This window comes from Symphalangus syndactylus, chromosome 13, assembly GCF_028878055.3.
Source record: "Symphalangus syndactylus isolate Jambi chromosome 13, NHGRI_mSymSyn1-v2.1_pri, whole genome shotgun sequence".
Classification (NCBI taxonomy): Eukaryota; Metazoa; Chordata; class Mammalia; order Primates; family Hylobatidae; genus Symphalangus; species Symphalangus syndactylus.
The window spans coordinates 20,521,572-20,548,245 of NC_072435.2; the positions used below are offsets into that span (position 1 = coordinate 20,521,572).

A 26,674-nucleotide genomic window follows, 5' to 3' on the forward strand; every position below is an offset into this window, starting at 1 on the left:
TACTAAAAATACAAAAAATTAGCCAGGTGTGGTGATGCGTGCCTGTAGTCCCAGCTACTCAGGAAGCTGAGGCAGGAGAATCGCTTGAACCTGGGAGGTGGAGGTTGCAGTGAGCCGAGATTGTGCCACTGCACTCTAGCCTAGGTGACAGTGCGAGACTCCATCTCAGAAAAAAAAAGAAAAAAAGAAAAAAAATGTATTTACTCACAGTCGATTGTCCTGTGTTGGTGTTGCTGTTGCTTATATATTGGTTTGCACTCTGCTCCATACAGTGATTCAGGGATCCAGGCCCCATCCCTGTTGTAGCTCTGCTCTTCACTGTACCCTTGGAGCATGTAGGGAAGGCCGAACCTGTTCACCTGGGAGATGATACACATCACTTCTACTCACAAATCCTTGGAGAGAAATGATCCCATGGCTCCAGTCACTTGAAAGGGCCTGGGAACTGTCACCTGGAGTGCCTGTCTCCGCAAGTTATAAGCTAAGTTCCCCTCTTAGCCTATCCACCCTAACCCCCAAGCTGAGTGTGGTTCTGGTAAGAAAAAGGCTAAAATGGGCTGGGCACGGTGGCTCACGCCTGTAATCCCAACACTTTGAGAGGCAGAGGGGGGTGGATCACCTGAGGTCAGGAGTTCAAAAGCAGCCTGGCCAACATGGTGAAACTCTATCTCTACTAAAAATACAAAAAATGAGCCGGGCGTGGTGGCAGGCACCTGTAATCCCAGCTACTCAGGAGGCTGAGGCAGGAGAATCACTTGAACCGGGGAGGCGGAGGTTGCAGTGAGCCAAGATCGCACCACTGCACTCCTGCCTGGGGGACAGAGCGAGACTCCATCTCATTAAAAAAAAGAAAAGAAAAGAAAAAGGCTAAAATATACCCTTCCATTTCTCAGCCAAACCTGTGAGCTCACCTTCTTGCACTGCCACAGGGAGCATCCCCTGTGATGTGTCCCACCCAGCTCTCAGGCTGTAGGTGATTGTCATTTGTTACAGGGCCTCACCCTCCATCTTCAGTTTCCCATCTCCTGTCTCATTTAGTGCACCGCCAGATGTCTATGCCTTTCTTTTTAAGTTTTTTATTTGGAAATAATTACAAACTTATATTTTAAAAAGGCACAAGAATTAAAATAGTGCACAGATAGGCCGGGTGTGGTGGCTTATGCCTGTAATCCCAGCACTTTGGGAGGCCGGGGCGGGCGGATCATGAGGTCAGGAGATCGAGACCATCCTGGCTAACATGGTGAAACCCCGTCTCTACTAAAAAAAAATACAAAATAAAATTAGCCAGGCGTGGTGGTGGGTGCCTGTAGTCCCAGGTACTCGGGAGGCTGAGGCAGGAGAATGGCATGAACCTGGGAGGCGGAGCTTGCAGTGAGCTGAGATCGCGCCACTGCACTCCAGCCTGGGTGACAGAGCGAGACTCTGTGTCAAAAAAAATCAATAAATAAAATACAATAGTGCACAGATCATCCATAAACCCTCACCCAGACCCACCTATTAACATTCGACCCTGCTTACCTATGGCCTGCATGTGTGCACCTTCCCCCACCCCATCCAGGGTGCATGGTGTCCACATTCCTCCTGTCAGTGATGTTCTCTTTGCTCACCTGGTTAGAGTGCAGTTTTTCCACTGTATGGCTAACTGGGCCAGATGCAGAGGCTTACACCTGTAATCTCAGCACTTGTGAGGCTGAAGCTGGGTGTGGTGGTGCACACTTGCAGTCCCAGTTATTTGGGGGGCTGAGATGGGAGGATGGCTTGAACCTGGGAGGTCAAGGTTGCATTGAGCCAAGATCGAGCCACTGCACTCCAGACTGGGTGACAGAGCAAGACCCTGTCTCAAAGAAAGAATATAGTTAACTTTTTCTCCTTTTAACGAATAAGAATCGGTGGGAAGATACTTTAAGATCATGCAAATATCAATGATTTTCAGTTGTCACAAAAAGATTAAAGATAATGCAAATATCCTGCTCCTCATCAAAACTTCCCCCTAAATTTGGCTTTCATTTATGATTCTTGCCTGAATCCATCATTACCAGGGTGGTGATTTTCCAACACCAGCCTTCCCTCCATGCTGACCAGCTGGCCCTCAGCATCCTGCTGCCAGCCAGCACTCTTCCTTCTCCCCAAGAATTTGTCTTTATTATTGGAATGGACTCAAGGATTTCTGTTTATTCAGTGGTTTATAACTAGCTGCTGATCTTATTTTGGTGCTCAAGTTGTCCTAGATGAGGCCAGTGAGACTCCCTTCAGTGGACTCCTGCATCCTTGTGACATGCCTCCCTTTTTTTTTTTCTTAGCACTTACTTGCTTTTTGGTGTAGTAGGATGTTCCAAGCACATCTCCTTTCTACCCTTCCTCAGCCCTGAAATTGGCCATGTCTTTGAAGAACTGGTTCCTTTTAGTGGGTAATGGCATTAGAGACCAAGATAGGGTGCCAGTTGAGGTGTCTTCTGCTGAGCTACGAAATATATGTGGATATGATTGCACACAGGTCACACACAAAGGTGTGTCTGTGCACATACACGTACATATCCAGTAAGACCTCCAACTCAATTCATGACTCCCTCCAGCCCATATTTGTGTCTTCTTTAACACTGAGAACCTGACACCCCAAAATTCAGCATTTTACTAATTTGATGAATCTTAAAATAACTCTAATATAGTTTCAGAATTTCCTTTCCCAAACCACTGCCAAAAGTGAACTGATTGAGATTTCGGGATTTGTTTGCTGTTCTCCTACCACTGCCACCCTGCCCAGGATGTAAGGAGCACAAATGGATGTTTTATTAAGCTAGATATTCCCACTTGTTAACCTCAGGGGCAGCTGGGCTGGTTCAGGCATTTGAGGCAGTGGGTCTCAGCTCCCATACAACAGTGCAGCAACATGGAACAGCAAGAAAGATGGGTGGGGTGAGGCAGGAGAGGGTGGCTCATGTCTGTCCAGTGGAGTTGGCAGGGATAGGATGTGTGCAAAAGGACACAGACTCTCTGGGGGGCAAGGGAAAACCCCAGGCAGGCTGGCAGTGAAGAGGGGTAGAGTTCAGGGTGGGTTTATATAGGGTGTTGGAAGGTAGCTGTGTTCTAAGTCAGTAGGAAAAGCAAATGAGAGATGGACACCTGGAAAGGTGGGAATACATTTCAATGGGAAAATGCTTAAACACCCTCTGGTATGAGCTGAATTAAATGTCATATGTTGAAGCCTTAACCCACAATCTGATGATATGTGGAGACAAGGCCTTTAGGGAGGTAAATAGGCTAAATGAGGTTGTTGGAGTGGCGCCTGCATCCAATAGGACTAGTGTCCTTATAAGAAAAGCAAGAGGCTGGGCGAGGTGACTCACACTTGTAACCCCGGCACTTTAGGAGGCTGAGGCAGGGGGATCCCTTGAGCCCAGGAGCCAGCCTGGGCAACACAGCTAGACCTCGTCTCTACAAAAAACTTAAAAATTAGCTGGTCGTGGTGGCATGTGCTGGTAGTCCCAGCTGCGTGGGGGGCCGAGGTGGGAGGATGACATGAGCCCTGGAGGTCAAAGCTGCAGTGAGCTATGATACACCATGCACTCCAACCTGGGTGACAGAGCAAGACGCTGTCTCAAAGAGAGGGAGGACCACGCACAGTGGCTCTCGCCTGTACCAGCACTTTGGGAGGCCGAGGCAGGTGGATTACCTGAGGTCAGGAGTTCGAGACCAGTCTGGCCAATATGGCAAAACCCTGTCTCTACTAAAAATACGAAAAATTAGCCAGGCGTGGTGGCAGGCAGCTGTAATCCCAGCTACTTGGGAGGCTGAGGCAAAGAGAATAACTTGAACCTGGGAGGTGAAGGTCGTGGTGAACCGAGATCACACCACCGCACTCCAGCCTGGGCGACGGAGTGAGACTCCATCTCAAAAAAAAAAGAGACAGCAAGAGATGCCAGAGATTGCTCCCTCTCTGTGCACACACAGAGGAAAGGCCATAGGCAGGTGCAGACACAGCAGGATGGCAACCATCTACAAGCTTGGAAGAGAGGCTTCACGTGGAACCCACTCTGACTTCCAGCCTCCAGAACAGGGAGAAAATATTAATAAATTCCTGTTGATTCAGCCTCCCAGCCTGTGGTATTTTGTGATCACAGCCCAAGCAGACAAATACATGTCTGCCATCACTATTTGAGTTGAGGAGAGTTTTACGAATCAGTGTCAACTAGTGCAATCATTTTGGAAAGCTAACAGTCCAACTGTATTCAGTAACAATATGAGGCCAGGCACAGTGGTTCACACCTATAATCCCAACACTTTGGGAGGCCAAGGTGGGAGGATCCCTTGAGCCCAGGAGTTCAAGACCTGCCTGGGCAATATAGTGAGACCCCATTCTCCACAAAAAGGAAAAAAAAGGACCAAAAAAATACACACAAGGATGCTGGTTTGCATGAAGTTAAATACTATGACTTAAATATGAATGGTAGAGCCATTCAAAGCAATAGTAAAAAGGCATAAATGATAATTAAGACTAGCAAAATGGAAGAATTTTTTTTTTTTTTTTAGACAGAGTCTTGCTCTCGCTCTGTTGCCTAGGTTACAGTGCAATGGCGTGATCTCAGCTCACTACAACCTCCATCTCCCGGCTCCAAGCAATTCTCTTGCCTCAGCCTCCTGAGTAGCTGGGATTACAGGCACGCACCACCACACCCGGCTAATTTTTGTATTTTTAGTAGAGATGGGGTTTCATCATTGGTCAGGCTGGTCTCAAACTCATGTCCTCATGATCCACCCGCCTTGGCCTCCCAAAGTGCTGGGGACTATAAGCATGAGCCACCGTGCCTGGTGCTGGAAGAGTAATTTCTAAGTGTAGTTCAAGAAGTAGAATGTAGGCCAGGCGCGGTGGCTCACGCTTGTAATCCCAGCACTTTGGGAGGCCGAGGTGGGCGGATCACGAGGTCAGGAGATCAAGACCACGGTGAAACCCCGTCTCTACTAAAAATACAAAAAATTAGCCAGGCGTGGTGGCGGGCGCCTGTAGTCCCAGCTACTCGGAGAGGCTGAGGCAGGAGAACGGCGTGAACCCGGGAGGCGGAGCTTGCAGTGAGCCAAGATTGCGCCACTGCACTCCAGCCTGGGCGACAGAGCGAGACTCCGTCTCAAAAAAAAAAAAAAAAAAAAAGAAGTAGAATGTAACTGTTGATTCTGTTGCAACTGTATAAACAGTGGGCATTAGTTGTCAAATCCTAGCAGAGAAAGTATAGAAATGCAAATAGTAGTTGTGTTAGGGTCATGAAATTATGAGACATTTATTTCAGTTTTTTTAATTCCTTTGAAAGTTTTTTTTTTTTTTTTTTTTTTTTGAGACAGAGCCTCGTTCTGTCACCCGGCCTGGAGTGCAGTGGCACAATTTCAGCTCACTGGAACCTCTGCCTCCCAGGTTCAAGCAATTCTCTTGCCGTGGTGTACTGAATAGCTGGGATTACAGGCACCTGCCACCATGCCTGGCTAATTTTTGTATTTTTAGTAGAGACGGGGTTTCACCATGTTGGCCAGACTGGTCTCGAACCCCTGGCCTCAAGTGATCTGCCCACCTCGACCTCCCAAAGTGCTAGGATCACAGGTGTGAGCCACCACGCCTGGCCATGGGCTTTTATAATAAAGTTCATTTTTCACCATTTTAAAAAGAACTCTCCCAATTATGTAAAAGTTAAAAACACACAGCTTCGACTGGGCACTGTGGCTCACACCTGTAATCCCAGCACTTTGACAGGCCAAGGTGGGAGGATCACCTGAAGTCAGGAGTTCAAGACCAGCTTGGCCAACATGGTGAAACCTTGACTCTAGTACAAATACAAAAAAATTACCCGGGCATGGTGGTGCGTGCCTGTAGTCCCAGCTACTCAACAGGCTGAGGCACGAGAATCACTTGAACCCGGAGGCAGAGGTTGCAGTGAGCCGAGATCGTGCCACTGCACTCCAGCCTGGGCAACAGACTATTCCTTTTGACATCTCAGTGTATTTATGTCTCCCAGTCATTTTTCAGGGTATGAGATGTGAGTATAATGTGTTTGGTATATATGTATCCTGGCACATTCTAAGTGTGTCTCTTGGGTATCATGAAAAAATGAGTGAGGTGTCTGATGGGTCTTGGGAATACGCTGTGGACTTCCTTCAGGCAGATACAGAACAGGATAGGGTGATGTGCTTTTGATGCAAAGCAAGGCAGATACTCCATTCTGCCTACCCTGAGTCCAGTGAAAAGTCAGTGATTTATTAGTAGCCGTTCCTTCAACCTGAGAGGCTCCTGGGATGGGGCCACACTTGGGAACTATGGGCTTCGCAGAGGAACTGCTTCAGGAAGTTTGGGCACAGTTCTCACTTGAGGGTTCCAGGTCTGTTTCAGAATCACCCAGTGCCTTGGTGTGCAGATTACCAAACCCCCTCGGACCAACCAAAGCAAGGTCCCAGGTTTAACACCTTCCACCTTGAGGTGGTTTTCACTCACATCAAAATGCGAGATCCATTACCCTTGGCAGTGCTGGGTTCTGTCTTCCCAGTGTCCATGCAGAAGTCTCCAAGACGAGGGTTGCTGGAACCAGGGGTCAATCCAGATTTGTTTCGCCTAAGGCTCACACAACTGAGGGGTCCCTCTTCAGAAGAAGAATTCAAAATTACAAAGATAAAATTAGGTGCTTGGTCTTGAAGGGATCCCTGAAAGTGAGGGACCTAGAGTTTCAGCTTACTTTCATGGCAAATCCACGAAGCCAGAGCCTCAAAACATAGTGCAGCCCAGCCTTCCCTCAACCCGAGAGAACCTGAATTTGTAGAAAGGTTCCCAGATGTCTCAATGAAATGAACAGCTTTCCAAAATCCAGCCTCTGGCTGACCAGGTAGCTCTTGAGAGACGGGCTCCTGAGGGACCAGCCACATGCGATGGGGGCAACTGCCAGGGAAATCCGCTCAGTGAGAGGGTGGCTTCTGGGACATGGTAAATCTAAGCTCCCCAGCTCCTCACCAAGGCCCCGGGACTGGAGAGGTCTCTCCAGCTGTGGCTCTGCCTGTCTTTTCACAGAGGTTTGCCCTGATGCCATGGTTTTAATGTGACGTCCCTCACCCCATTCACCAAACACAATAATCCCCAAGTGGTTATCATCTCTGGCTGGTATTCATCTTATCACTTTTTCTTTTCTTTTTTTTTTTTTTTTTTTTTTTTGAGACGAAGTCTTGCTCTTGTCACCCAGGCTGGAGTGCAGTGGCACAATCTCGGCTCACTGCAACCTTCGCCTCCCATGTTCAAGCGATTCTTCTGTCCCAGCCTTCCAAGTAGCTGGGATTACAGGCGCCTGCCACCATGCCTGGGTAATTTCTGTATTTTTTAGTAAAGACGGGTTTCACCATGTTGTCCAGGCTGGTTTCGAACTCCTGACCTCAGGTGATCCACCTGCCTCAGCCTCACAAAGTGTTGAAATTACAGGTGTGAGCCACTGCGTCTGGCCCGTCTTACTGTGTTTTCTCCGCTATGACTCACCTTGCTTTTCTTCTGATGATCTGCTTTGCCTATCTTGCCCACTAACTTGCAACCCACATAGGGCCAGGGGCATTTTCTGTGTGGTTTATACTTGTTTACTCTGGGCTCAAAGAGAAGAACAAACGAATCAATTCCTTTGGCAGTAAACCCTGAGGCCTTCCTTTAAAGCCCTCCCTCTCCTAAAAGAAACAGAACTTGGGGGTGAGTGTGTGACAGAAATGCGTGGACCATGGTGGAGTGGTGGCTCATGACTATAATCCAAGTGCTTTGGGAGGCCAAGGTGGGAGGATTGCTTGAGTCTGGGAGTTCGAGACCAGCCTGGACAACATAGTGGGCCCCTGTCTTAACCAAAAATAAAAAATTAGCTGGGCATGGTGGTGCATGCCTGTAGTCCCAACTACTAAGGAGGCTAAGGCAGGATTGCTTAAGCCTAGGAGGTCCAGGCTACAGTGAACTATGATCACACCACTGCCCTCCAGCCTGGGTGACAGAGTAAGACCCTAAGGATTTAAAAGAAAGAAAGAAAGGAAAGAAAGGAAAGAAAGAAAGAAAGAGAAAGAAAGAAAAAGAAAGAAAGAAAGAAAGAAAGAAAGAAAGAAAGAAAGAAAGAAAGAAAGAAAGAAAGAAAGAAAGAAAAGAAAGAAAGGGAGAAAGAAAAAGAAATGGCATGGAGCGGCCTTTGAAGGCAGGAAAGCCTCCCAGCAGAAATCTAAATCACTGAGTTCAGATGTGGGCTAGAGTCAGCGACGTGTGGTTTCATGGTATCACTCTTGGCTTCTCCTAAGGACAGCTAAAGCTTTAACCTCCTCCTCTCTATATGAATATGTACGGTATCTAAATATATACGTCTGTGTGCTGCTATATAAAGTATGTGTGTACTATAACAAAGAGACTGTCTTCAGAAACAGCCTCTTTTTTTGGGCATTTAATGGGCATGACAGTTTTACAAGTGACGCAAATGAACGGATGTTTTACATTCGCTTTATATTTTGCCACATGCTTTGGGATTCTAGGAGCTCATTTAATCATCACTGCACTTTGAGGGGCAGGTAATTTACCAGTTGTGTGTGTGTGAGTGTGTGTGTGTTTTTTCTCTTTTTTTTTTTTTGAGACAGAGCCTTTCTCTGTCGCCCAAGCTAGAGTGTAGTGGCGCAATCCTGGTTTACTGCAAGCTCCGCCTCCCGGGTTCAAGCAACTCTCCTGCCTCAGCCTCCCAAGTAGCTGGCAGTAAAGAAAGGCACGTGCCACCACGCACGGCTAATTTTTTTTTTTTTTTTTTTTTTTTTTTGTATTTTTAGTAGAGACAGGATTTCACCATGTTGGCCAGGCTGGTCTCAAACTGCTGACCTCAAATGATCCATCCATCTTGGCTTCCCAAAGTGCTGGGATTACAGGCATGAGCCACCACACCCAGCTTACCAGTTGTGTTTCTTTAATTGGATTGAATTTGTGTTACTTGCCATGGGGCTAAGCCAAAAAGGAATGAATTGGCTCAGGTAACTGAGAAGTCCAGAGAGGCTGGGCACAGTGGCTCATGCCCGTAATCCCAGCATTTGCAAGGCTGAGACAAGAGGATCGCTTGGGCCCAGGAGTTTGAGACCAGCCTGGGCAACATAGCAAGACCTCATCCCTAAAAACATTTAAAAGTTAACCAGGCATGGTGGCACATGCCTGTAGTCCCACCTACTCAGGAGGTTGAGGTGGGACAGATCATTTCAGCCCAGGAGGTTGAAGCTACAGCCTTCGTGACAAAGCAAAACCCTACCTCAAAAAAAAAAAAAAAAAGTCCAGAGGACTTGGGGTTTCCCTTTTTTTTTTTTTTTTTTTTGAGGCGGAGTTTCGCTCTTGTTGCCCAGGCTGGAATGCAATTGTGCAAACTCGGCTCACTGCAACCTCTGCCTTCCGGGTTCAAGAGATTCTCCTGCCTCAGCCTCCCTAGTAGCTGGGATTACAGGCACGTGCCACCATGCCCAGCTAATTTTGTGTTTTTAGTAGAGACGGGGTTTACTCCATGTTGGCCAGGCTGGTCTTGAACTCCCCACCTCAGGCAATCTGCCTGCCTTGGCCTCACAAAGTGCTGGGATTACAGGCTTGAGCCACTGTGCCCAGCCTGGGGTTTCCCTTCCTGGACCATTTTGTTTCTACATAACACTTACTGTGTAATGTGCCCATAACATCCTAATTTCTCTATTTTCCATTTCCCCACCAAAATATAAGCTCCTGAGACCATGAGTTTCATCAGTTTGGTTGCCAGAGTCTGGAATTGTGCCTGAGCTACAGTTGGTGCTTGGAAAATACTTGCTGCCTGAAAGAATCTCCCTCTCACATACAGTATAAGCGGAGGCTCAGGAGGGACAGTGACTACCACACGTCAGTCCTACCCAGTGCTTCCACAAAACTTCCAAGGGCCCTGGTTGTGTTAGTCTGTTTACACTGCTATAAAGGAATACCTGAGGATGGGTAATTTAAAAGAAAAGAGGTTTACTTGGCTCACGGTTCTGCAGGCTGTATAGGAAGCATAGTGCTGACATCTGCACTATGGGGAGGCCTCAGGAAGCTTCTAATCATGGCGGAAGGCAAAGGGGAGCTGGCGCATCACATAGTGAGAGAGAAAACAAGAGAGGGGAGGAGGTGCCAGGCTCCTTTAAAAAACCATCTCTTGGATGAACTCATAAAGTGAGAACTCACTCATTCCCATGAGGACAGCACCAAGCCATTCATGTGGGATCCACCCCAGAGCCCACATACCTCCACCAGGCCCCACCTCCAACACTGGGGATCACATTTCAACATGAGATTTGGAGGGGACAAATATCCAAACCATTGCACCAGCTTCCCTGACTTTTTTTTCAGAAACACAATGGGAAGCCAAAGCTTACTTAATTCTCTACTTTCTGTGATTCTTCCACCCAAGATGCATTTTTGGCTGCCAGTCACCAGAAATCCAACTCAAAATTGTATACACTTTAGGATATTATTTACTTATTTTTTTAGAAACATGGTCTGGAGTGCAGTGGTGAAACCATAGCTCACTGCAGCCTCAAATACCTGGGTTCAAGTGATAGTCCTGCCTTAGCCTACTGCGTAGCTGGGACTACAGGCACACGCTACCATGCCTGGTTAATTTTTTATCTGTTGTAGAGATGGGGTCTCACTATGTTGCCCAGGCTGGTCTTGAACTCCTGGGTTCGAGCAAGCCTCCCAAAGTGCTGGGATTACAAGCATGAGCCACCACGCCCAGCTGAGGTTATTATTTATTTGTTGTGAAAGGCCAGGATGCAAGTTCCAGGGTGGGGCCCCTGCTTGAATTGCAGATGAGCTTGGGCTTTGCTGTCTTCTCTGAGCTGACTCTGTCCAGGATGGTCCTCTCTGTGCTTGCAGGTGGTAGGCAGCATATTTCTCTCTTTACATCCAGAAAGAGACAGAACCTTTCCTTGCCAAAGAACCAGACCTTCCTCTCAGTCTCATGGCTGCACACCCAGAAACTGTGGTCATTGTGTTAGGCCATTCTTGCATTGCTATAAAGAAATGCCTGAGATTGAGTAATTTATAAAGAAAAGAGGTTTAACTGGCTCATAGTTCTGCAGGCTGTACAGGAAGCAGGGCACTGGCATCTGCTCAGCTTCTGGGGAGGCGTCAGGAAGCTTTTACTCATGGTGGAAGGGGAAGTAGGAGCAGACATATCACATGGCCAGAGGAGGAGCAAGAGGCAGTGTGGCGTGGAGGGGGTGCCTGCACAGTTAAAAAAACAGACCTCAGTCTGGGTACAGTGACTTGCTCCTATAATCCCAGCACTTTGGGAGACTGAGGCGGGTGGATCACCTGAGGTCAGGAGTTTGAGACCAGCCTGGCCAACATGTGAAACCTTGTCTCTACTAAAAATACAAAAATTAGCCAGGCATGGTGGCACACACTGTAATCCCAGCTACTTGGGAGGCTGAGGCAGGAGAATTGCTTGAGCCCAGGAGGTGGAGGCTGCAGTGAGCCTTGATCATGCCATTGCACTCCAGCCTGGGCAACAGAGCTAGACTCTCTCAAAAAAAAAAAAAAAAAAAAAAAAAAGGCACATTCAGGGATGACTTTGGTCGGCTCCACCATGTTTGGGGCCTCAGCTGGGAACTTGAAGGCTTAGGTACCTTGAAAACTGGGAGGCTGGAATCATCTGAAGACTGTTCTGTCACAGGCCTGATGAGGCTGGGGAGATTCAGATTAGGAGTGAACTGACACCCTGAGCAGAGCCTGTGTGGCTTCATCCCCACAGCATTCATGGTGGCCTTGGGCCCGTGGGTTTCTCAAGTGGTGTCTCAGGGCTCCAAGCACAAGTGTTCCAGGAAAAAAAGACAGATGCTGTATGGCCTTTCCTGAACTAGCCTCAGAACTCTCCCTCATTCTTATTTCACCTGCATTCACCTGTTTTCCCATTTGATCTTCTACTTGTTTTCCCATTTGATCTTCACCTGAGGTGTAGTAAGCAAGGTCCTCTAGACTCAGCAGGGTGTAACCCCCACAGTGCCCTTCCACTGGCTTGGCACCATCAGGGAGAGGAATCTCATCTCTTTCCCTGGCTTGGGAGAGAAGTGATACTGTGGGCACCTCTCTGTAGTACCCAATCCTTGCTGTATTTCCCCTGTGTCACTGAAGGAGGTCTGATGAAGAGGAGCTGAGTGGAGAGGAAGGAACTCACATTACTGTTTCTTGGTGATTATGCCAATCTAGCACTTTCAAAGGACTGCAAAAGTGCATGTGCTAGATTCCATTTTTACTGAACCAAACTGGAATAGACTGGCCATAATCTCTTTCCTGAATGTAATGTTCTGTGATAAGAATAATATCTTAGGGAGCCTGAAAGGAGTAGGCACCTGTCATTCCAATTACCTAAAGCAGCAGATCTTCCTAGCACATTTGGTTTCCTTGAGCACAAGATGCTACACAAGGATAGGAACACAGGGAAAGGCAGGAGGACACAGGTAGTAAAGGAAGGAGGACAAAACAGCTGACCAAAGACCAGGCTGTTGACCTGCACCAGTACAGACACCAGCTGGCTACACGTGTCAAATGGGCACTTGAAATGTCGCTATGGTGAACTCTGAGATGTGATGAAAGTATGAGATGCACACTAGGCCAGGAGTGGTGGCTCACGCCTGTAATCCCAGCACTTTGGGAGGCCGAGGTGGGCGGATCACATGAGGTCAGGAGTTCGAGACCAGCCTGACCAACATGGAGAAACCCCATCTCTACTAAAACTACAAAATTAGCCAGGCGTGGTGGCACATGCCTGTAGTCCCAGGTACTCGGGAGGCTGAGGTAGGAGAATCACTTGAACCTGGGAGGTGGAGGTTGCAGTGAGCCAAGATTGTGCCATTGCACTCCAGTCTGGGTGACAGAGCAAGGCTCCGTCTCAAAAAAAAAAAAAAAAAAAAAAAAGATGCACACTAGATTCTGAAGATGTCACATAACAGAAAGAATGCAAATATCTCAGTAATTTTTCATATTGACATGTTAAACTGCTAACATTTGAGATATATAGGGGTAAACGTTAGTTTCACCTGTTTCTTCTTGCATTTTTTCTTTTTGAGACAGTCTTGCTCTGTCATCCAGGCTAGAGTGCAATGGTGCAATCTTGGCTGACTGCTGCCTCCCAGGCTCAAGCAATTCTCGTGCCTCAGCCTCCCGAGTAGCTGGGATTACAGGTGCATGCCACTGCACCTGGCTAACTTTTGTATTTTTAGCAGAGACATGGTTTCGCCATGTTGGGCAGGCTGGCCTCAACTGATCTGCCCACCTCAGCCTCCCAAAGTGCTGGGATTACAGGCATGAGCCACTGTGCCTGGCTCTCTTCTTGCTTTTTAAATGGGGCTACAAGAATATTTAAAGTTATTTATATGACTTGCACAGTTTCAATGAGACAGTGCTGCTATGCACTGTGTACCCTGGCTTTCTCCAGTGGCTTTTATTTTTTTAGAGATGGTGTCTCGCCGTGTTGCCCAGGCTGGAGCACAGTGGCTATTCATAGGCACTATCCCACTAATGATCAGCATGGGAGTTTTTTTTTTTTTTTTTTGAGGTTGAGTTTCACTCTTATCACATAGGCTGGAGTACACTGGCACAATCTAGGTTCACTGTAACCTCTGCCTCCCAGGCTCAAGTGATTCTCCTGCCTCAGCCTCCCAAATTGCTGAATTACAAGCACGCACCACCGTGCCCAGCTAATTTTGTATTTTCAGTAGAGACGGGGTTTCACCATGTTGGCCAGGCTGGTCCTGGACTCCTGACCTCAAGTGATCTGCCCGCCTTGGCCTCCCAAAGTGCTGGGATTACAGATGTGAGCCCTACCAGCATGGGAGTTTTGACCTGCTCTGGTTCACCCCTACATAGGCAAGCTGGTGGTCATCTGCTCCCAGGAGGTCATATTGACGCCAAACTTAGTGTGAACACCCAATCAGCAGAGCACACTACAGCCCAGAACTCCTGGGTTCAAGTGATCCTCCTGCCTCAACCTCCCAAGCAGCTGGGACTAGAGGCAGGTGCAGCCATGCCTGGCTCTCCAGTGGCTTGTAAATGACAAAGGCATTTATCCCAAGAGGCACTCCACAATCATACTGAGAAGCAATATTGGAAGACTATCTGCAACATGGTTTCCCCAAGAGAGAAATTTCAAGTAACTGGAAATTTACATCCCAGCATTGGGATTAGAAAAATCAAATTGATGGATGTAACCACAACTAACAGCTGATAACCAAAAACAGCCAATGCAATCAATTTCTTTTTTTTTTTGAGACAGAGTTTCACTCTTGTTGTCCAGGCTGGAGTGCAATGGTATGATCTCAGCTCACCGCAACCTCCATCTCCCAGGTTCAAGTGATTCTCTTGCCTCAGCCTCCCAATTTGCTAGGATTACAGGCATGTGCCACCACGCCTGGCTAATTTTGTACTTTTAGTAGAGATGGGGTTTCTCCATGTTGGTCAGGCTGGCCTTGAACTCCTGACCTCAGGTGATCCTTCCACCTTGGCCTCCCAAAGTGCAGGGATTACAGGCATGAGCCACTGCACCTGGCCAGCCAATGCAATTTCTAATGAGGGCAGCAAGTCACCATTTAAAGGTTATAGTTGTCAGAAAGACTGCTATTTGTGGACTTAGGGTTTAACAAAATGTTAAATTGTATGAAAACAATGAAAAAGCAGTTTGAGAGGATTAACTTGAACATTTCCCAAAAAAGATGAATCTTGCAAAACAGAAGTTTCTAACATGAATTTGTTATTGCTTATAAGATGATGGTTTATCAAAGGAAAAATCTCCCTTTTTGTAAAACAAATATCTGTGTTTCTAAGCGAGTTCTGCAGAGAAATGTAGAGGGAGAACAGAGCAGGAAAAGCCATCTCAGAATCAGTGAGACTCTATGGAAGCAGCTTTACATTTTGAGTCTTCCCATACAAAGCTTTTCAATCTCATTGCATATAAAGATTAATTACAAAAATAATGCAGGGATAACTAAAAACCTGTTTATAGTACACTGATACTTTGTCATATGGAATTCCAATCTGTGACTGGCTGCCACGTACCCTGATCAAACAATATACACACAAACCAGACAGCTTTTTACTGAGACAGTCAGTATCCACAGTGATTCCATAAAGATGCCACTCTCATTTCTGGAACACTCTGCCATATTGTCATTTGGGAATGAATATCAGAGTCAACCTGTACCATTCATAAGCACTTTCCCCCCAAAAAATGTAATGTGCAATAATGGCAAATTCTGACTTCATTTGGTTCTTGTATATATGAAAGGCATTTGTTGGGTTTCTCACCAATTTGAACATCTCTGGTTTGGAATACGGTGAATCCTTGGACAAAAGCTTTCCCTGGATCCACTACACTTGTTCCATTTCTTTTTTGTAGGTTCTATAATGTAGCACTAATGGGCGTTTGAGGCTGAAGGTCCTGAGTATTGATTATCTCCACATTTCCCTACTATTTGGATGCAGGGATGGATGACCTAGAGCTTGGTGGACTCCCATGGTCATTTCCCATCAGTGTGAACTCTCTGAGGGTGTCTGAGGGGAGTGCTGTGTGAAAAGGCTTGTGTATGAATATGTATTTCTCATGTGTATGATTGGGTCAAATCTAGAAAGGGATGAGCTATGGCTTAAGGGCTTCCTATGTCCCCAGCACATGTGGAGTGGGTTTATCCAGTGTGAGTTCTCTGGTGCTTGGTAAGGGAGGAGCTGTGTGTAAAGGCCTTTCCACAGTCCCTGCATGCATATGGCTTCTCTCCTGTGTGGATCCTCCGGTGCTGAGTGAGGTGGGTGCTCTGCCTAAAGGACTTTCCGCAATCGTGACACTCATAGGGCTTTTCCCCAGTGTGCGTCCTTTCGTGCTGGCTGAGCGAGGAGCTGTGGCTGAAGGATTTCCCACACTCATTGCACCCATAGGGCTTTTCCTTGGTGTGAATCCTCTGGTGTTCGATGAGAAGGGAGCTCTGGCTGAAGGCTCTGCCACACTGGTTACATTCATAGGGTTTCTCTCCTGTGTGGATCCTCTGATGCTGAATGAGGGGAGCAAGCTGGCTGAAGGCTCTGCCACATTGGTTGCATTCGTAGGGCTTCTCCCCAGTGTGGATTCGCTGATGTTTGGTGAGGGACGAGCTGTGGCTGAACGCCTTGCCGCAGTCATTGCATTCATAGGGCTTCTCCCCTGTGTGTATTCGCTGGTGTTGGGTGAGGTGCGTGCTCTGCCGGAAGGCCTTCCCACACTGACTGCACTCATAGGGCTTCTCTCCTGTGTGTGTCCGCTCATGCTGGCTGAGCGAGGAGCTGTGGCTGAAGGTTTTCCCACACTCGTTGCATCCATAGGGCTTCTCTCCCGTGTGAATCCTCCGATGCTCGGTCAGGAGTGTGCTCTGACTGAAAGCTTTCCCACACTCACTGCACTCATAGGGCTTTTCTCCTGTGTGGGTCCTCTGGTGCTGAATCAGTGGTGTGATCTGGGTGAAGGCTTTTCCACACTCATGGCACTCGTAGGGCTTCTCCCCTGTGTGGATTCGCTGGTGTTTGGTCAAGGACGAGCTGTGGCTGAAGGCCTTGCCACACTCACCACACTGATAGGGTTTCTCCCCAGTGTGGATTCGCAGATGCTGGGTGAGGTGGATGCTTTGCCGGAAGGCTTTCCCGCACTCACTGCACTCGTAGGGCTTCTCACCTGTGTGAGTTCGCTCGTGCTGGCTGAAGGAGGACCTAAAACTGAAGGATTTCCCACATTCGCTGCACTCATAGGGCTTCTCGCCTGTGTGAGTTCTCTGGTGCTGGATCAGTGGGGCAATTTGGTTGAAGGTCCTCCCACACTGAGTGCATTTATAGGGTTTCTCCCCAGTGTGGATTCTCTGGTGTTTGGTAAGTGCCGAGCTGTTCCGGAAGCCTTTTCCACATTCGTGACATTCGTAAGGTCTCTCTCCTGTGTGCGTCCGGTGGTGTTCGACAAGTGCTGAGCTGTGACTAAAGGCCTTTCCGCATTCCTGACATTTGTAGGGTTTCTCTTTCACACAGGTTTTCTGTAGAGCATTTGGGTCTGGCTTCTCCCTTTTTCCACTTGTTCCCCACATGTGGGGGCCTTGTCTTTGAGGAGTCATTGGTTGATGTGGGAGATCAGGGTTCAGACTTACGTTTTCCCCAAACCCATTCCTCTGCCACTGCTCCTGAACAGGCGTCTTCACAGGCGTGAAGGCCACCGGCACTGCCAGGCTCTCTAGGCTCTCACAACTCCATTCCCAGTGGCCCTCAGTGTCCTCACCCCTGCAGTAGTACCACAGACCATCCCACAGGAATCTTTCTACCAAGATGACATTGTTGGATATTTCTTCAGAGATGCCTTGCTTTAGAACCGACAGTTTGACTTTGGGTCTAGTTTCCAAGTCTGAAAGAAGCAAAAACTGGAAATGTCCCTTAATCTCTGTTCCACGGCAAAATAGTTTGTGGTGAGATGGGAAGAGGAAGGATAAAACTAATGATTTTGAAATGTTCAAGGTTCGAGTAGCTTTGACCATTTAAAAATATAGTTTTGCAAACCAGGAAAGGAAGAGAGGGAAACACAGAATAAGGAAGAGGAAAATAAGAAATAAGGAAAGGAAGAGGAAAGAACAGAATAAGGAAAGGAAGAGAAGAGGGAGGAAAAAACAGTTGGCACAAGGAGTATGAATGGAGTCTGTGAGGGGAGCACAGAGGAGGATGCAGAGGGGATGCCCAGGAGAGAGCACTCAGATGCACAGAGGCACTGGACTTGGAAAGAACAGTGTGGCACCCTGGCCCCAGCTACAGTGGCCTCCACAATGCCAGGTGGCAACAGAGAAAAACGTGCTGCATGGGGAAAGTTGGCTGACACCCAGCTTCTTCCTGGCAGCATATGCTGTTGTGCCACCTCACTCTAGATGTAAAGGAAACTATCTGCTCCCCACAAACAGGAATAGCTGCAATGTGCATCACTAAGAGGAAGAAAAATGACCTGTGGCGTATTAGAGTACTTTGGTCTGCCTTATTTTGTCCGTTTCACTAACTGGGAACCCCTTGAGGGTAGGGGTTTCTGTTCACCTTGCTTACCACTGTATCTATAGCCCACAGCAAGAGCTCAATATACATGCTTAATGAATGAACAAATGCATTCCCTCCTCTTCCTTCGTGGCAGGACTCTCTTTTTGCCCTGGTACCCAGCCCTCTCTGCACAGCCATGACCTGGGTGCATGCTGCCCCTACCCTGACCCCACGGTGGCCTAGAGGTGTGATGTGGGCACCTTCCCCATATTGTTATGTTTCAGTGAAAAGTTCAATTAAAAAAAAAAAGTTAAGCCAGGAGTGAATGGCAGAATAGTGGCTTCCCAAGATGCCCACATCCTAACCCTAGAACCTGTATGTTTCCAATTACATGGGAGGGAGGAATTAAGGTTGCTAATCAGCTAACATTAAGATAGAGAAATTACACTGGATTATCCGGGTGGACCTGTGTAATCACGAGGGTCCTTAAATGGGGAAAAAAGGCAGAAGGGTCAGAGTCAGAGTGAATATGATGTGTGACTTGACCAGGCCTTGCTGACTGTGAAGATGGACAAGGCCATAGCCAAGGAATGTGGGTGCCTCTAGAAACTGAAAAATGCAAAGAAATGGATTGTTAGCCAGACACAGGGCCTCGTGCCTGTAATCTCAACACTTTGGGCAGCTGAGGCGGGAGGACTCCTTGAGCCCAAGAGTTCAAGACATACCTGGGCAAAATGACGAGACCTTGTTTCTACAAAAAATAAAAAAAAATTAGCCGGGCATGGTGACACACCTGTAGTCTCAGCTACTCAGGAGGCTGAGGCAGGAGGATCACCTGAGCCCAGAAGGTCAAGGTTGTTGTGAGCCATGATCATACCACTGGACTCCATCCTGGGCAAGATAGCAAGACCCCATCTCTTAAAAAAACAAAAAGGAGAGAAAGAAAGAAATGGATTCTTCCCTTCCCTAGAGCCTCCAGTAGGAATGATGCCCTGCTGACATCTTTATTATATCCCAGGTAGACCCATTTTGGACTTCTGATCTCCTGAACTTTAAGATAATTTGCTTTGCTTTATGCTACAAAGTGTAGTATTGTTGACCCTTGAACAATGAGGGGGCTAGGGGCACTGACCCCAGTACAATCGAAAATCTGTGTATAGCTTTTGACTCCCCAAAAACTTAACTAATAGCTTACTGTTGACCATACTGATAAAATAAATAGTTAACACTTTGTTTTTTTTGAGACGTGGTCTTGCTCTGTCACCCAGGCTGGAGCACAGTGGCGTGATCTTGGCTCACTGCAACTGCCGCCTCCTAGGTTCAAGTAGTTCTCCTGCCTCAGCCTCCTGCGTAGCTGGGACTACAGGAGCATGCCACCATGGCCAGCCAATTTTTGTGTGTGTGTGTGGTTTTTTTTGTGGAGACGGGGTTTCACCATGTTGGCCAGGCTGGTCTTGAACTCCTGACCTCAAATGCCACCTGCCTTGGCCTCTAAAAGTGCTGGGATTATAGGTGTGAGCCACTGCTCCCAGCCCTTAGTTAACATAGATTTTGTATATGTATTATATAATGTGTTCTTAAAGTAAGCTAAAGAAAATGCTATTAAAAAAATCATAAGGAAGAGAAAATATATTTACTATGCATTAAATAGAAGTGGACCACCATAAAGATCTTCATCCTTGTTGTCTTCACAGTGAGTAGGCTGAGGAGTAGGAGGAGGGGTTGGTCTTGCTGTCTCAGGGGCGGCTCAGGCAGAAGAAATTCCATGTATAAATGGACCCACACAGTTCAAACCCATGTTATTCAAAGGTCAGTTGTAACTTGTTGCAGGAGGAGCAATAGGAAACTAATATATTGGGTAAGGGCTGACTGGTATTGATGTGGAGGGACCCTACTGTGACCCGTTCCCACACTGGCCATCCCTCCTGGACTCTGGTTACAGGTCACTCTTCCCACCTGATGCCAATGGGAAATTGTCTGTCAGCGGGCTGGGATACCTCTGCTACCTACCAATCACCCTACAGGCACATGAAAGGGCCCAGCATGGATCCACTGACCCACAGACACATGAGTTATAAACAATTATTTGATTTTTTTTTTTTTTTTTTTTGAGACAGAGTCTCGCTCTGTCACCCAGGCTGGAGTGCAGTGGCGCAATCTCGGCTCACTGCAAGCTCCGCCTCCCGGGTTCACGCCATTCTCCTGCCTCAGCCTCTCCAAGTAGCTGGGACTACAGGCGCCCGCCACCACGCCCGGCTAATTTTTTGTATTTTTAGTAGAGATGGGGTTTCACCATGGTCTCGATCTGCTGACCTCGTGATTCGCCCGCCTCGGCCTCCCAAAGTGCTGGGATTACAAGCGTGAGCCACCGCGCCCGGCCCAATTATTTGATTTAAACCACTGAGGTCAGAGTGCTTTTCCTACGCAAGAGCTGACTGATGCATGACTTCAGGCCTTTGCACCTGCTGTTTCCTCTGCCTGAAATACTACTGTTCGCTCAGACTGCCTCATGGCTCAGGCTTCAGGTCACATGTCACCTCCTTGGAGAGGCTATCCCTCATCTCTCTGCTAAAGTCTCCTCACCCCCATACTAGTCTACCTCATTGCTCATTTTCTCGGCATTCATCACAATCTGTAATCGTCTAACTTGTTCTATTATTATTATTTCACCGATTTATTGTTTGTTTCCCCCACTCCCTCACCAAGAATATAAATTCAGTGGAGATGAGGACTTGGTGTCATCACTCACAGCAAAATGGGTGCTTGGTAAATCCTCACTAAGACTGAGTAGTAAATTTGCTGTGAAGAATTAGAGAGCAGATGCAGAGGGAGAAACCAGGAAGCAAGCATGGACAGGCTTCTCTCAGCCCCGAAGGGTTCCCATCTCACCTGGTTACACGCCTTGGGGAAGTCCAGAGTCCACCGCCTGCAGGTCTGCCTCTTGCTCCAGCAGGGAGATGACATTCAGCTTCGGTAACCAATGTGCTGCTCAGGGAGAGACCCATAGAGTGAGCATTTGTATCCCATGACCCTTCCTGAGCCTCAGCCCATTCCACCTTTGGTCTTCCAGATCCCAGATGGCTGGGGCCCCCCAAGTGACTTCAGCTGTCATATCCACAGCCCTGGATGTTCCTCAGGGACTCATTCCCCTACTCTCAGTCCCTGACCCTACCCCTAGTTCTGGGGTGGACATGTGACCCAAGCCTGGACAATCAGAACTCTGGTTCCTCCCCTGCCCGCTGGCATCAATGATCACTGTGAAGAAGACCTGGCAGCCAAACCAGGACAACCCTGGGACACAAACCCTGTCTTTTCTGCTAGTCTTGGTCGCAGGAAAGGCACCCCAGGCAGTTGTCTTGTCACCTCCAGAGGAGCCTCTCTGGAAATGAAGCCAGAAAGAGATTGCTATGGTCTGAATGTCGGTGTCCCCCTAAAATTCAGGCTATGCGTAGTGGCTTATGTCTGTAATTCCAGCACTTTGGGAGGCTGAGGTGGGAGGATCACTTTAGCCTAGAAGCTTGAGGGCAGCCTGGGCAACACAGTAAGGTCCCGTCTCTACAAAAATTTTAAAAATTAGCTAGGTGTGGTGGTATGCACCTGTAGTCCCAGCTACTTGGGAGACTGAAATGGGAGGTGTACTTGAGCCAGGAGGTTGAGTGTGCAGTAAGTATGACTGTGCCACAGCACTCCACCCTGGGCAAGAGAACAAGACCCTGTTTCTTAAAAATAAAAAAGGTTCAGGCCGGACGCAATGGCTCACGCCTGTAATCCCAGCACTTTGGGAGGCTGAGGCGGGTGGATCACGAGGTCAGGAGATCGAGACCATCCTGGCTGACACGGAGAAACCCCGTCTCTACTAAATATACAAAAAAAAAAAAAAAAAAAAAATTAGCCAGGCGTGGTGGCGGGCACCTATAGTCCCAGCTACTCAGGAGGCTGAGGCAGGAGAATGGTGTGAACCCGGGAGGCAGAGCTTGCAGTGAGCCGAGATCGCACCACTGCACTCCAGCCTGGGCAACACAGCGAGACTCCATCTCAAAAATAAAAAATTAAAAAATAAATAAATAAAAAAGGTTCAAATGTTAGAACATAATACCTACTGTGATAGTGTTGAGGTGGGGCCTTGGGGAAGTGATTAATTCATGAGGGCTCCACTCATGAATGGGATCAGTGCCCTTATAAAAGAAGCTTGAGAGAGCTCCTTTGCCCGTTATGGCATGTCAGGACACAGGAAGAAAGTGCCATCAGTGAGGAGCAAGCCCTCACCAGACACTGAATTTGCTGACACCTTGATCTTAGGCTTCCCAGCCTCCATAACTGTGAGCAACAAATATCTATTGTTTAAAATTACCCAGTCTAAGGTATTTTAGCAGCCCTAACAGACTAAGACAGAAGTGCAGAGGGAGGTGTTGAAGAAGGAGGGGCTCCTGACAGCTCTACAGAAGACCCTGGTCTACCCTGGGATTCTGTAGTCTTCAGACCCAGTGTGTTTCCCTCACCCCATGCTTCTCTGCTTCTGTTGATTTCAGGTTGAGTCAGACTTGCTAATATTGGTCTTAATTGATATTTCCTACATTAAAACAGTCAGGTTCTTAAAGCCCAAGACATACAGCCCCAGGCATTTGCTTTTAAAGCTCAGTCCTATAAATATTTAACCTAGTAGAATCAGAATCCATGTCAGGGACAGATCATCAGATAGGACATGGGTGTGGCCTTACCCACAGAGACCAGAAGCCTGAAGGTGTCTAGTATTACATCTCGGTACAGGGTCCTCTGGGCAGGCTTCAGCTGCCCCCACTCCTCCTGGCTGAATTCCACTACCACGTCCTCAAAGGTCACTTGCTCCTGAAACATCACATGAGTGTCCTCAGCCAAGCCAACCCTGGCACTGGCTGCTGGTGGGGTAGCTGGTAAATGCCAGCCAGCCTGGGTCAGATGGAGTTCTCTTTGGTCTGGGAAAACCCCAGATCAGGTTTTTCTGTGGGGCCTGGACGGGGGCCCTGCTGATGAGGAGGAGGATCTTAGAATCTAAGGCGTCATGCCCGTTTCCAATAATTCGTCTCTTGAAATAAGAAATGGAGGGAGCCAACAATAAAGGAGTGGACCAGCCCGGCATGGTGTCGCATGCCCGTGGTCCCAGCTGCTCAACAGGCTGAGGTGGGAGGATCACCTGAGCACCTAAGTTTGAAGCACAGTGAGCCATGATTGCATCACTGCACTTCAGCCTAGGGGATAAACAAAGTTATAAAGCTAGTAGTAGAAGTCTAAAGACTCAATCTGGGTGGTTTTTTTTTTTTTTTTTTTTTTTTTCCCGATAGGGAGTCTCGCTCTGTCGCCCAGGCTGGAGTGCAGTGGCATGATCTTGGCTCACTGCAAGCTCCGCCTCCCAGGTTCACGCCATTCTCCTGCCTCAGCCTCCTGAGAAGCTGGGACTACAGGCGCCCACCACCACGCTCGGCTATTTTTTTTTTTTTTGTATTTTTAGTAGAGACGGGGTTTCACCGTGTTCACCAGGATGGTCTCGATCTCCTGACCTCGTGATCCGCCCGCCTTGGCCTCCCAAAGTGCTGGGATTACAGGCGTGAGCCACCGCGCCCGGCCAAATCTGGGTTTGTTTTTTAATTTTTTAGAGACAGGGTCTCACTGTCATTCAGGCTGGAGTGCAGTGGCACATCATGGCTCACTGCAGCCTCCAACTCCTGGGCTCAAGCAATCCTCCGCCGTAGCTGGGATCACAGCTACAAGCCACCGCACCAGTCCCCTTGTAGGGGTTTTCTGACATTCCTACAGGAGGCTGGTTTCTTCTGGTGGCTTATGGGTGGGGTTAATGTCATCATAAAAAGGCAAGTTCCGCCCCCTTGGCCTCCATGATGTCTGAGGAAGCGGCACTCCATGCACCATCTTGGAGCGCAGAGCATGCTAAGGCCTTCAACTTCAGACTACAGAGCCGGGGCACCTACAATTGTCTGACATCACCCAGCCTCAGGTATGCAGTGACGGCCGCACAAACATAAAGCCCACTCAGACAGGGACCCGTGCCCGCTGACCTCCAGCGCAGCGTGGGCGGTCCTTTCAGAGGCAGGCTGTGGTTGGGGAGCTTGGCGCGGACTTCAGGAGGCCAGGCACGAGTAGGGGCCGGGCACAAAGAGGAGGCTGCGCGCGAGTAGGGACGGGGTGCAAAGAGGAGGCCGGGCGTGAGAAGGCCGCACGCGAGGACGAGGCCGGGCACGAGGTGGAGGACACGCGCAAGGAGGCCGAGATTCTCACCGGGTCTGTGGAGACGCGCAGCCCAGGGGTCATGCCCTGGCTTCTGGCAGGAACGGCTGGCCCTGCTCTGTGGGAAAGGGGAGGTGAGCAGCGGGGCAGGCAGAGGCGGTGCTCAGGTCCCCAAGCCGCGGAACTGCGCCAGAGCCTGGGGAGCTCCGCGGAGAGCCGTCCAGGGCCCCGCGTACCCGTTTAAGCGCCTGCTGTGTATGGGGCGGCCGTGCGCTCGGGGAAGGGCAGCCTAGGGTTTTCCTGCCTGTCTGAGGGAAGCTGAGGGCCTGGCGGGTGCCGACACACGTCTGCTGCGCAGACTCTGGGCCTTAACGCTACAGTGACAAGGGCCGGGTGGTTGCGGTCCCCTGGCCCTGGACACTATGCCTCAGTTTCTCTCTTCATTAACAAAGGTGGCGGCCCAGTGCCCGGTGTGGGGCAGAGGTGGGGCCAGGGGCGGGGCGCGCGTTCCCTCAGGGGCCGTCGGAGCAGCTCCAGGCCAGCTGGGCATTCGGCCCCGCCCTCCTCTCAGACTAGGGATGCCCCCCAAAGTCTGCCCCTGACAGCCCCGAAACGGCCTTCCCCAGGCCCCCGGCAGCATAACGGACTCCACACGGACGCGCGCTGCTGGCAACTCGCCCCGCCAGGGCCCCAGGAAGATCCCCGGACCCCCCGCACCCGGCCCGGCCCGGCCTGGCCTCCCCTCCCCCGCCTCGCCGGCCTAGCTCACCCTCCTGACTGCGAGACAAAGGCCGCAGCACCGGCAGCCGACACTGCGCCTGCGCACGCCTAACTCCATTTCCCAGAGAGCCGCGCGCGCATTTCTGGCTGCCCTCCCCCACCTCGCTCTCGCCGTCTGCGTTCGTGGGCTCTCAGTGCTGCTGGAGCTGGAGTGACTGGGCCTGGTGAAACGGGGCGCTGGGTGCCTGGGCACCAACGCGGGATAAGGGCCGCTTGGAAGGCCGTGAGCTCCCGGCGTGACCACACAGGCTTTTGTGTTGGAAACTCTACCGTCAGCTTTACTGCTGCAAACAAAGCAATGATTTTTCAAAACACCTACTTTCAACCAAAACATTCAACAAGATCGCACACACGGGAGTCTTTGCGTTTTCCACACTGAGGCAGCCGTGGAGACTTCCCACTGTATTTATTAAATGGTTACAAGGAACGTCACGTGCAAGACACTAACAATTATGACGACTTTGGGCATTGCTAGGTAATTGTCAAAATTGTGCATTTGAACAGCAGCATAATATTCAAAGCTGGTGTGCCCTCGCTGACACGAAATGAATTGTCATTTTCTGAACATTCACCAAAGCTTGCCAGGCGCTAGGCCCAGGTTCAGCAGCACACAATAGTGAAGCCCCCATTCAAGCCGGCTTCGTTTCACCAGCGTAGGTCACACGTCCATGGAGCAGCGAGGCCAGAGGAGCTGAGAAAGCCAGGGCCGAGCCTTGTGCTTTTGCCCTTTTAAGGGAGGACTGATTAATTCCAATCAGCCTGGGCTTGGGAGCTGTATTTGAAGCAGAGGAAAAGTTTTAAGACGGGCATTTTTTCTTTGACTGAAACAACTGAAAACAGCAGAGAACACAATACGAATTCTCATACCACACACAGACGCTTGAAAAGATTTGGCTGGTTAACACATAAGTTAAGACTTTAAATTTCATATGCCCTAAAACAGTGGCAATTATGAAGAGATAGAATGGCTCAAAATCATAATGCACTGATGTAAACAAAGCAAAGGCAAGCTTCTTGGCTTTTAAGGGTGTCCTGTACATTCCAAGAACTGTAAAGCCCCACATTTGCGACCGTCGCACTGAAAGCTAGCCTGCTTTTCACTCTACTGCAGTAAAGAGGCTTTCCATTATACATAAAATGCCATTTTTCAGTTCTCTCACACACCCAAATGCCACAAAACATTTTTTTGTGTATATTTTTCTTTCACAAAATGTATACTCTTTTGTCCCCCCCACCCCCCCCAACCGTTTCCTTTTACTGGATCAAAAGGTATGAACACAACTCATGGTGAAGTCTTTTTCCCAAGCAGTCTGATAGTCCTGGTGAGAAGCTGTCAGTAGTGCCACACTGAGCCTGCTCAGCCCTGATGGTGGCTAGGCGGCCCTGCCCAGCTCCCTCAAACTTGCCCCTCTGTTTCCTTCCTCAGACCTTCTGATCCTTGGTTTTTCCCAGCCAGGTTTCTAAACCGCACATGCCTGCAGGGGCGGGCTCTTTCTACAGGGGCAGGTGCTGCTTGGCTCCAGCCAAGTGGGGTTGTGTGGACTGGTAAGCCCAGCGTCCCAGGTCTGGATTTCTCTAGAGAACCCAGAGATCAGGATTTCTGTGTGAAATCTCTTGATTTTTGAAAGCTGGTAGGGCTTTCAAAGGCTTTAATAACACTCTACC

At 48.9% G+C, this 26,674-nt stretch overlaps 3 protein-coding genes across 7 annotated transcripts in view; 1 reads left to right on the forward strand and 2 right to left on the reverse strand.

The window, feature by feature from the left end:
- Positions 1-1,179: 1,179 nt before the first annotated feature.
- Positions 1,180-25,067, reverse strand: LOC129461090 (zinc finger protein 135-like). 5 transcript variants are annotated; one of them, XR_010115194.1, is made up of 5 exons: positions 24,999-25,067; positions 22,732-22,858; positions 20,903-20,998; positions 1,608-1,834; positions 1,180-1,422 (listed from the first exon to the last, which is right to left on the reverse strand). XR_010115194.1 is itself a non-coding variant. In XM_055239960.2 (4 exons), exons 1-3 carry the CDS (start codon positions 25,065-25,067, stop codon positions 20,907-20,909), a joined length of 288 nt encoding a protein of 95 aa, XP_055095935.1. In that variant the 3' UTR covers positions 9,307-10,895; positions 20,903-20,906. The 5 variants fall into 5 exon arrangements, 3 of the variants coding, with proteins under 3 accessions (XP_055095935.1, XP_063471466.1, XP_055095936.1); XR_010115193.1 differs by having other exon boundaries at positions 1,608-2,461; XM_055239960.2 differs by lacking the exons at positions 1,180-1,422; positions 1,608-1,834 and adding an exon at positions 9,307-10,895.
- ZNF418 (zinc finger protein 418) overlaps positions 7,529-26,674 on the forward strand; it is a 165,195-nt gene continuing 146,049 nt past the window's right edge. Inside the window, exon 1 of the mRNA XM_063615279.1 lies at positions 7,529-8,789. The gene's annotated coding sequence lies outside the window, so the exon portion shown is untranslated. The remainder of the gene's footprint in view (positions 8,790-26,674) is intronic.
- Positions 14,979-25,046, reverse strand: LOC129461048 (zinc finger protein 135). Its single transcript, XM_055239857.2, has 4 exons — positions 24,999-25,046; positions 20,903-20,998; positions 19,651-19,715; positions 14,979-17,402 (listed from the first exon to the last, which is right to left on the reverse strand). The coding sequence occupies exons 3-4, from the start codon at positions 19,688-19,690 to the stop codon at positions 15,679-15,681; spliced, it is 1,764 nt and encodes a 587-aa protein (XP_055095832.2). The 5' UTR covers positions 19,691-19,715; positions 20,903-20,998; positions 24,999-25,046; the 3' UTR covers positions 14,979-15,678.

Coding starts and splice junctions, on each gene's coding strand:
- LOC129461048 (XM_055239857.2), bottom strand. CDS start 19,690: ATGAAGATCTTTATGGTGGTCCACTTCTATTTAATGCATA. Junction 17,403..19,650: donor CCACTTCTATTTAATGCATA/GTAAATATATTT, acceptor TGCTTCTTTCAG/ACTTGGAAACTAGACCCAAA.
- LOC129461090 (XM_055239960.2), bottom strand. CDS start 25,067: ATGGAGTTAGGCGTGCGCAGGCGCAGTGTCGGCTGCCGGTGCTGCGGC. Junction 22,859..24,998: donor TTTGTCTCGCAGTCAGGAGG/GTGAGCTAGGCC, acceptor GTGATGTTTCAG/GAGCAAGTGACCTTTGAGGA. Junction 20,999..22,731: donor CAGGCTTCTGGTCTCTGTGG/GTAAGGCCACAC, acceptor CTCCCTGAGCAG/CACATTGGTTACCGAAGCTG.